Genomic DNA, 9,962 nt, shown 5'->3' on the forward strand with positions numbered 1-9,962 from the left:
CGAAGCTACAACCTCCCTCACGCCCTCGTCCTCCCCGCCGCGCTCCCACCCCTCCTCATCCCTCCTCCCGCGACTCCCGCACCCTGCTGCTGCGCGAGCGGCTTGTTCGGGTCAAACAGCTGCGTCGACCTCGGCGGCGGCCTGCGCATGTCGGGCATCGTCATCAGGTCGTCCGGCGCGGGCGCGGGCGAGCCGGCGTTGAACGCCTGTTGCGTCGGCGCATGCGCGAGACCCGGGTGCGCGGGCGGCGCGCCGGCGGCGGCGTGCGACTGCCACGCGGGCGGGTAGCCGTGCGGAGGGAGAGACGGCGGCGGGGTCGGGTAGAACGGCTGCGCGCCGCCGAGAGGAGGAAAGTCGCTCGGAGCCGTGCCGTATGGCGAGACGGGTGCGCTCGAACGCAACCAGGGCGCGCCGTTTGCAGGCGAGATTGGGGGCGGCGCTGGCGGCGCATTCACTTGCGGAAGACCTGGGTACGCAGACGGCCCGCCGTAGGGCTGCTGCGAGGCGAAGAACGAGGGCGGGGGCGCGATGCCGGAGGAGAGCGGCGCGGGGTACGGCGGCAGCTTCGGCTGAGCAGCGCCAACAGGCGGCGGCGGAGGAGGCGACGGGAGCAGGATGTGCTGCTGAGGCGACGCACTCTGTCCGTTCCTGACCGGTCCCGAGCCGGACGAAGCCTTCGCCAGAGGCGGCCGCTCCGCCTGTGCGGCGGCTGCGACCCAGCTCGGTTTGGCGGGCAGGCTCGGATGCAGCGAGCTCGGCGTCTTAATCAGACCGTCCTCATAGCCCTCGCCGTCGTCGCGCTCTGCACTGTCGCTGCCCGGCCGCCCGCCCACAATCGTCGTCTGCCTCCCACGCTTGCGCGCGTCCGCACCGGCGCTCGCGGCACTCTCACTGCCGCCCGTGCTTGATCCCGCATCGCTCCGCCCACCTTGGCTCGTCTCGGGGCTGTCGCCCGTCGCGCTCGGGCTCTTGCGCGAAGCGGCGTCGGCACTCGACGAGAACGCCGAGACAGACCCGAGCGAGTGCGTCGTCGACTGGCTCAGGCGCCGCATGCTGCTCGCACCGACCGCAGACCCCGCGCGGGCGATGCGAGACGCGCTCGATCCAACCGAGGCAGAGCTCATCGAGCGGAGGCTCGCGCTGCCGGCGACGGTCGCGTAAGGTGCAGGTGGACCGACGACGGATCCGCCGGGGGTAACAACCGCGCCTTCAGGAAAGCGCATGAGGTATCCCGCGTCGCTCGACCCGGCGGTCGATGCGATAGAGGCAGGCGCGGGAGGCGTTGCGGCGGGCGGTGCGTGGAACGGGGGGAAAGGGTGCTGGAGCGAGCCGCCGGAGCTGCTCGAGAGGGCAGGAGATGGCAGACCGCGGGACCAAGCGGCATGAGGCGCAACCGGGGGAGACGCCTCAAACATGGGCTGCGGCGGTGGCGTGTACGGAGAAGGCGAGGCGTAGGGGTATGCCGACGCGGGAGGTGAAGGGCCGGAGAAATGCGGCTGATAGTAGGGATACTCGGGCGCGGGCGCCTGCGAGTATGTCCAGGTGCCGGTAGTCGGGTCGAAGCTCGGGGGAGGGCGCATTCCACCGTACATCGCCTGTGGGGTTTGGTAGAACGTCGCGATGCCCGGCTTCATGGCCGCGCTCGAGTCGCTCGCGAGCGAAGGCGGAGGCCGCTGCCCAGAGACGGACAGAGCGGCGCTGCTGCGCGAGAACGTCGAACCCGCCGAGCTGGGCCGCGTAATGCCGTACCCCAGCGATTGCACTGAAGCGGTGTCCTCGCCCGCCACTGAGCTGGCCGCACTCGGTGGAGCTGGTGCGGAGCGCTCGACATCCGGCTGGTTGAAGATTCGCTCGCGCGCCTCCTTGTACGCCGCTTCGCGCTCCTCGAGCGTCAAGTCCCGCCGACCTTTGCCCTTCCCGCTTCCGGTGCCGGCGCTCGAGCTGCCGTCCTCCTCGCCCGCGATCGACGACGCTGCAGACGAGACCGCGCGAGAGGCAGATGCTCGTGGCAGGATTTTGAAGACGGGCTGAGGCGCCGGAGGTGCAGCCGGCGCAGGAGTGGAAGAAGTGGAAGGTGCGGGAGAATCTGTCGAGGGCGCGGGTGAAGGAGTCGAAGGCGCTACGGGGACGGAGGGGCTCGCGGGAAGCGGAGATGCGGTTGAGACGGGTTCGGGAGCCGGAACGAGGATGGCGAGCTTCGTAGGCGGGCTGCGGGGGACGGTGTCAGGCAACCGTGCGCAAGATAGGTGCGAACGAGCGTACGGTGCAGAAGCCTCGCTCTTGACGAGCACGACGACACCTTGCGGCTGACCGGTCGCCGGATTGATCATGCCCGCGTTCCACAACGCTGGTGGAGCAGCCTCGACCTCGCGCGTGATACCGAACATGTCGGCGAGGCGGTGGATCAGCAAGCGCTGGTACGAATTGAGACCGGGCTGGAAATGAGGCGGAGCGAGAGGTAGACGAGACATGCTGTAGAGGACGAGAGTTAGTCATGCCAGGCCTGGAATGGGCACGAAGTCACGCACGACGGATTTCCGACAAAGCGCTCCATCTCGACCTCGGCTCGCAAAAGGAGAATGCGGTCTCGCGGGTGGTTAAGCGCTGCGTGCAGGACCGGATCAAGACGACCATCTGAGGGTGCATCTGACGGCTCGACGCTGGCGGCACGGGCAGGTACCGAGGGTCGGCTGGACATCGTGAGTCGGCTCGCACGTCGCGCTAACTCTTCGACGTCCTCCGGCGCCGTCCTGGGTACTCTGACGGCCGCGGCTGGCTCGGGGACGATTGTCGAATCGATCGCGGCCGGGTTTGCTGGGCTGGCCGGTCGTCGGAGGAGCACAACCTTCTTCGCCGGCGGCGTCGGAACCCCTGTCGGAGAAGGCGAAGCGAGAGCGGAGGGAGAAGGCGATGCAGGAGATGACGAGGTGCTGGCGACGGGGGCCGGGTCCGGCGAAGTCGCAGACCGTCCAGGAGCGGAGCTGAGCTCTAAGCTCGAGCTCGCGACGGTCTCGCCTGGCTGCTCGTGCGTGCGATCGTCGCCCCGAGGAGGCAGCTCGTCGAGCGAGGCTCGCGCTGCGGACGGGCCGCGTACGCTTTGCGCGGGCACAAGCGGGTGTGTGGAGGCCGTCGATACATCTGCGAGGCCCGCTGCGCCATCGACCGCGGCCTGCATGGCGGAGGAAAGCGTCGCGAGAGTCGCGAGGCTGCCGGAGGTACGGCAGGAGGCACGGAGACGAGCAGCCGGGCCACGCAAGGTCGTGCTGCTGCCCTCGCGACAACTGTACGAGCCCGCTAGACCGTCTGCGGGGTGTACTCGGTCTCGAGCGCGGTCGAGCCAAAGCTGACGCAGACCAAAGTCGTCGTCGCGCTTCGCTTCGCAGGGTTCGCACCGTCAGCATCCGCCGCGCCCTGATTTGCCGCCCTAGGCTTGCTCCTCTGTTGCTATGAGGTATGCTTGTCTTCTCGCTCGCGCTGCCTCGCTCCTTTGCCGGCTTCCAAGCTGTACCTTTGTTCTTCGCTCGCGGCTTCCTCTCGACTCGTGGGCTCGCGGCCGCACGTAGTGAATTTGCACAGCGTGCTCACGACTGGCGGAACAGTGCCCGGCTGCTCCACTCCTGCAGCCGTCTCGACCTCGGGAGGACGCGCTCGCCGGCGCCCGTTTCCTGGCTCGGCCGCCTTACCGCCGGGGCATGCGGATTGCGGTACACGAAGCGGATGTGCATCGGCGGCTGCTTCTTTCGCGAGTGTACGAACCATTGGATTGAGGTGACGGTGCGCGTGTCGCAGTGCGGCAGCGATTCCGGGCCGTCGAAGCCGGCGATGCGCCACTCGTCCTTGATCTTCGAGCCTTTGCGTGCAAGAATGCGTGAGCTCGATCGTCACAGTAGGAGCGGAGCGCTGTACATACCGCGGCGTGTGGTTGTTGCGACCTCAAAGGGCTGCTGGCGCTTCGAGCCTTGTTCTTGCGCGTCCGTGGTGCCATCGACGTCGATTCGGTCGAGGAGGACGCAGCCGGGCAGGCCAAAACCGTACAGGCGAGGTTGTTCCAGCAGCACCAGCTTGTGGTCCCTCCATTCCTTGCGTACGAATGGGCGCCAGCGCCCGTTGACGGCAATCGTTGCACTCAAGGTGGGGACGATTTCATGTGACCCAGGCTCGGCTGCTGCTGCGATCCAGTCGCATGCTGCGGATCTCCGTTATCAGTGCCCTGCGAAAAGTGCGTGCGAGCCGGATGGACCTACCGAGGATGTCGAAAACCTGCCCGTCCGGCTCGATGCCTCGATAGCCGGTCTCGTTCTTCATGCGCAGCTCGAGAAACCGCTCCACGCGCACGTCAAGCAGGCTGAGATCGATGCTTGCGAGCAGCTGCACCGTGTGTCCGTATTGAGCCAGTTCGGACGGACGGTGGATCTCTCGATCGTAGGCGGGAGCCACGTCGGCGTGATGAGCGAAGTGGCGCACATGTTCTCGGCGATTGTGTGGATCCTCCGAAGGACCCGCCTGCGACGGGTTACTCTTCTCGTGTGGCACGGGCTGCCAAGCCGACTCGGGCGGAGCCGCAGGATCCGACGACAAAGTTGCTGTCGGGCTGTCGCTGCGGTTGGTCGTCACGGCGTCATCGCCGTTATTGCTTGCAGATGAATCCGCAACCACTGAGCGCCTGGGAGGACGGATCGAGTAGGAGAGCGGTGAAGGCTTGGTTGCCTTTGCGTGGACGAAATCCTGGTAGCCTACGAACGAGGATGCTGGCAAAGCAAAGCATCCTAGAATAAGCCCAGGCCTGGTTTGTCTAGCGAATAAGACTGGACTCACGGTTCTTGTCCGCCAAAAATCTGACTTTGCAGACCTGGCGCGTTTGCGGGCCGTCCGCCGAGTCGATGATCTGCCACTCGGTCGCATCCGCGTAGCCAGAGGAGGGATTGCATATGTAATCAAGAAATGACCAGTGCGTGTGAAAAGCTGCACGCCGGTGAAATCGGAAGTCAGGCCAGGCCAAACGGCTCGAGCCGTGCGACAAGCTCACCGGGGTTCACTTGCGAAGGGACCGAAACGATGAGTCCGGGAGGATGGATCGGGAGCGTCTTACACGGCACAATCGAATGGCCGTGCGGAAGCGAGCGGATGATGAATGCGTCGTGCACGAAGATGGGGATGTTGGCGCGGTACCCGCGGTGGCCTGGGTAGACGGACTCAGATCAGCGCTGATAGAGAGCGGAACGAACGAGCGCACCGTGCGACGGGAGCTGGATCGCGCCTTCCCAAGGCTTGTCTGCGCCAGGAACAACATCCGTCCAGGCCGCGCTGCGGTCAAAGTACCCGAGGAACTCGCAGATCCAGGCTTTTAGCTGCCCATCGGTCGGCGTTTGCGGCGTGCCTACAATACAGAGAATCAGCCAAGGGTACCCGACCCACAGAGGAGAAGTGGCGAAACACCCGTCTTTGAGAAGGCCACCGCCGGATGCGCAACAAGGCCTCCTGCCAGACTCGCCCGAATAAGCGGGTGCACAGCTGACTGAGGCGGAACAGGCATGAAGGCGTAGCGAAGGAAGGAGAGGCAACGCAAAGCATGAGAGAGGCGGCCAGGCCGAGCGGACAGGAGAGCTGCTTCATCCGGGACAGATGCCGGACTATCCGCGGACCACGTGGCGCAGACGAGCTTGGGCTGTTCACCAAGCCGACTGTGAGAAGCGAGGCTCGACAAGCGCAGCATTGAGACGCGAAATGGCTCGCAGCGGGACTGAGGTCGAAAACGAGTCGAGGACGAGACCATTTGCGCTGGTAGCGCGTCGACAGAAGCGCGCACGTGCATCGCGCGTCAAGCCGTTCCTGCTGTCAGCCTGGAGGTCAGGCCTGTCGCGCAAATCGGATCGAACGCGGCCAGCAAAGCCCTCTTGAGAAGGTTGTAGATGCGCGCGTGAAGCTCCGGTCCGACCTTACGCTCGTGCAGCGAAAGGCTGCAGCGTGTTTCGAAGAATGACAAGCTGAGATTAACAGGCAGTGACCGCACGGACAGACGCGACAGGATCGGAAGAACGAACTGCAAAGGCGTTGACAACAATGAACAGAGGGCTGAAGGGCAGAGTCGAACGTACGAAAGCCGTGCACACATGCCAGGTGAGCGACGCAAAGTAGACAGGCAGAAAAGGCAGTCAATAAAAGTGCAAAAGCGGACGCCAAAACCGTAGGAGGGGAAGCGGAAGAAAGGGGAGGAACGCGAGGACGACAAACGCTCTGAAATGCGTGCGTCCTTGGAAGCGAGAGCGTGATAGAACCGTTTAGGAGTTGACGTCGAGCGCACGAAGACCGCTGATCAGGTCATTGTATGCGATCTTGAAGGACGCATCCTTGATTGCGCCGCACGACCCGTGCTTGAGGTGCTGCGCGAGGCCGCTCACGTGGTTGAAGTCCTTGTCGCACGCCTTGCACTCGAAGTAACGCGGCCCGTACGCGTTGGTGACGAGGCGGTCGTAGTCGTGATCGAGGAAGTAGGAGGCGACCGAGCTGCGCGTGACGCCGCTCGAGCATTGGCCAGCTTCGAGGTGCAGGATCATGGCGGACTGGTCAACGGTCTTGAAGTCACAGCTGGGCATGATGCAGGGGTAGTTCGGCACGACGTGAAGCGCCGATTGCATGTGCTGTTGGAAGGGACACGAGTGAACGGCAGCTCAGGTTTGCGCAAGGCTGCGCGGTCACGGACCTGCTTCAGGTTGTCCTCGTTCTTGAAGAAACGGCGGTGCGCGGTGCAGTTGAGGTGGACTGCACGACGGTGCATGTCGCGCCCGGGAGCGGTCGAGAGGATGCGGCCGCAGTCGTCGAGTCCGCAGCGGTAGTGGGCACGGTCGATGTGCGAAGTGAGGTCATAGTCCTCCTCGCCGTCGAAGGTGCAGAGTGGGCAGCGGTTGTGCGACGACGACTCGTTCTTGTGGTCGATCAAGTCGCTGCAAGTGTCGAAGTCCTCACTGCAGCCTGTAGTCGGGAGGAGAAACTTGATCAGCACGCTTGTGTCCGTGAGTTTGAGACGAGGTCAAGCGCACGGAGGCAGTAGTTGTGCTTGTTCGAGTTGAGGAGATGCGTCTCGAGGTGCTCTCGCTGCTTGAAGTCGCGGCCACACGGCCTGCAAAGGATGCGCTCCGAGTAGTAGCCGCTGTCGGACGACGAGTCGGACGAGTACCACGACATTGCGGCTGGACTGGCGGCCGAGCGAGCGAAGGTGCGCAAGCAAGGAGGGATCAGGGTCAGTGCGGAACCTCGACACGATGGCAGCGTGCTGCGCCCAAGGTAGGAGTCCCAGCGGGGTGCCAATGGCTCGTACAGGCGTCACAGTAGCTGCTCGTCGCGCCAGATGACGTGAACACGCGCGTCGAGGTCCGTCCGCAGCGTGCGCGAGCCAAGCAAGAGGAGCGGACACGACAGCGTGTCGATGGACAAGCTTAGCGGCGACCCTGTCCCCATGCAGCAGTCTGTGCACACTCACACGAGAAGGCGGCGACTCGGCGGAGAGAGGGACGGGGCGAAGAAGCGAGCGCACAGCAGCAAGCGGACCTGGCGTTTGCCGCACCCGCGCTCGCCGCTGATTGCCTGGCTAAGCTGCTTCTGAGCAGGATAGCACACAGACAAGCCCTCACGAGCAGTCTCACGCACCCGCGAGCTCGCCAGCGCTCTCTCGACCGCCTCATCTCTCCTCGATGAGCCTGCCCGCGAAACCCTCTGGCGCAGCCACCGGCGCTGCGGCAGGGCCTTCGAGCGGCTCTGCTTCATCGTCGCTGCTCCCTCCCAAGCCGAGCGGCCTCCCCGACCGCCCGCCCGTCTCGTGGGGTCCAGGGAGAGGCGGGCGCGACGACGACGACCGCGAAGAGGGCGAGGAACCCGACCTGCCGCCGTCCCGTCCGCCGAGGAGACGCGGAGGGCGCGGCAGGCGCGGCCCGCCGCCCGACAGCAGGCGTGGCCGCAGTCCCAGCTTCGACCGCGACCGCGACGATCGCTTCTACGGGCGCGGCCCTCCGCCCGGCGGGCGTTACGACCCGTACTTGGACGACAGGAGAGGCCCACCACCGAGGGGCAGGCCGCGGTCGAGGAGCCCGAGCCCGTCGAGGAGCTTCCGCAGCGGGAGGAGCTGGAGTCGCAGCAGGAGCAGAAGCCCGCCTAGGCGCGGTCCGCCGCCTGGGTACGGTGCGCCAGGCAGGAGGCCGTACATGGACTCGCCGCCGATGCGCAGGAGGCAGTTCTCGAGGTCGCCGCCTCGTAAGCCCCGCTTTCCGCGCTATTTCCTCTCGACCTGGTTCTCGAGCCGGCTTGCACGATGCTCTTGACACTGACTCTGCCGTCGAGTACAGCTTTCCGCCGTCGTGCCGACTCGCGCAGCCTGTCCCCACCACCGCGCCGCCGTTTCGGTGAACCCCCTTCACCCGACTACCCTGACCGCGGCCCTCGGCGCTCGTTCGGTGGTCGGGGTCGCTCTCCGTCTTTCTCTCCTCCTCCCGGCGGACGTGGACGTTTTCGCTCGCCTTCGCCGCCACCGTCGCGCGGGGAACGGGGCCGTCGCCGCCTGAGCGTCTCGCGGTCTCCTCCACCTCTTCCTCCATCTCACGCTCCCTTCACGACCCGCCCCATTGCCAAGCGCGAAGCCATGCCCGATGACGATGATGATGACGACGTGCTTCTGCGCAAAGCAAGGAGGACGTCCTACGCCGCCTCGGCCGCCTCGTCTGCGTCGCGGGCGCTTCCGCCGCAGTCTGCCGCGATGGACGACTCGCTGCGCCGTCACGTGTCGCGCTCTCCCATGTCGCCTTCGCCTCCGCCTCCGCGCGCGCGCTCGCCTGGGCCGTACTCTTCTCGCCGGTCCATGTCTCCCCCGCCCCGCCGCCGCTTCCGCTCGCCCTCTCCCGTCCGCGCCTACTCGCCCCCGCCTTCGCGCTACGGCTCGCGCGGCGAGAGCCCGCAAGACCCGCTCCCGCCCGCTCCGCCGACCGGCCCGCGCGGCTTCCGCCCGATCACGGCGCAGGCGAGCGACCCCTCCCCCGGCGGAAGCGCGAACGCGATCCCGACGGGCCCGCGCAACCGCTACCCAGGCCTGGCAGGGCGGTCGGGCGTGCCGCCGCGCGGCCCGTCGGGCAAGGGCGGCGCGCCGCCCACTGGGCCGTCGAGCATGTCGGCCATCCCGACGGGCCCGAAAGCCTGGCGCTCGGGGCAGACGTCGATCGCGCCTCCCGTCGCTTCGTCGCGCGGCGGTGGCTCGTCGCACCCGCGCGACGACGAGTGGGACGCGCAGCTCGCTCCGGCCGACCGCGCCGAGTCGGGCACGCCGCCGCTCCCCGCCGAGCTCGAGCGCCCGCCGATGACGGCGGAGGAGGTCGCCGCGCGCGCGGCCGAGGTCGAGCGCGCGACAGCCGAGCGCGACGCCAAGGCGCAGGCGCTCATCGCGCAGCGCAAGGCGCAGGAGGAGGAGCAGACCAAGCTGCTCGAGGCGCGCAGGGAGGAGAACCTGCGCGCGAGGGAGGCCGCGCGCGCGCAGCACGAGATTGACGCGCGCAGGAGGAGGCTGTCGAGGTTCTTGCCCAGGTCGGCGGGCGGGATCCTTGCGGGCGTGCAGGGCATCTCGTCCGAGTCGATGATCAGTCCGGGGACTTCGTTCGAGGCCGAGGTGCGTTGCATTCTCCTCGGTGCATGCTCGACTCAACCCGAGCCGAAGCCGCGTTAGTTCGCAGCAGCTGATCTCGTTGTCTGTCTTCCGCAGATCATCCGCATCCGCCGCGAACGTCTCGGCCAGATGTCGACGTACCATGCGCAGTTTCAGGCGTCGCGTAAGGTGGACGCCGCGCTCACGAGCGCCCTTGCCGAGGTGGCCGCCGCGCGCGAGCGCACTAAGCTGGCGAATGGCGAGGTCCTGCCTACGGCGGCGATGCCCATGGCTGTGGGAGCGAGCGGCGGGTACTAGAGGCGATCAGGCGAGCGTTCAGTCT

General features: G+C 66.6%; 3 protein-coding genes across 3 annotated transcripts; 1 reads left to right on the plus strand and 2 right to left on the minus strand.

The window, feature by feature from the left end:
• Positions 1-17: 17 nt before the first annotated feature.
• Positions 18-3,175, minus strand: JCM10292_006204 (uncharacterized protein; the record flags this gene model as incomplete). The annotated part of the gene is made up of 3 exons (XM_076647129.1): positions 18-2,208; positions 2,263-2,472; positions 2,529-3,175. 3 exons carry the CDS (start codon positions 3,173-3,175, stop codon positions 18-20), a joined length of 3,048 nt encoding a protein of 1,015 aa, XP_076507467.1.
• A 406-nt stretch (positions 3,176-3,581) lies between these two features.
• JCM10292_006205 (uncharacterized protein) lies at positions 3,582-7,182 on the minus strand (the record flags this gene model as incomplete). Its single annotated transcript, XM_076647130.1, has 10 exons — positions 3,582-3,850; positions 3,911-4,186; positions 4,245-4,368; positions 4,465-4,748; positions 4,816-4,962; positions 5,027-5,179; positions 5,234-5,377; positions 6,302-6,638; positions 6,701-6,969; positions 7,038-7,182. The coding sequence occupies 10 exons, from the start codon at positions 7,180-7,182 to the stop codon at positions 3,582-3,584; spliced, it is 2,148 nt and encodes a 715-aa protein (XP_076507468.1).
• A 506-nt stretch (positions 7,183-7,688) lies between these two features.
• On the plus strand, positions 7,689-9,937 carry JCM10292_006206 (uncharacterized protein; the record flags this gene model as incomplete). Its single annotated transcript, XM_076647131.1, has 3 exons — positions 7,689-8,244; positions 8,337-9,643; positions 9,737-9,937. 3 exons carry the CDS (start codon positions 7,689-7,691, stop codon positions 9,935-9,937), a joined length of 2,064 nt encoding a protein of 687 aa, XP_076507469.1.
• Positions 9,938-9,962: the final 25 nt, after the last annotated feature.

The sequence above is a fragment of the Rhodotorula paludigena genome, assembly GCF_050403205.1.
Source record: "Rhodotorula paludigena JCM10292 DNA, Rt_paludigena_JCM10292v1_ctg7, whole genome shotgun sequence".
Classification (NCBI taxonomy): Eukaryota; Fungi; Basidiomycota; class Microbotryomycetes; order Sporidiobolales; family Sporidiobolaceae; genus Rhodotorula; species Rhodotorula paludigena.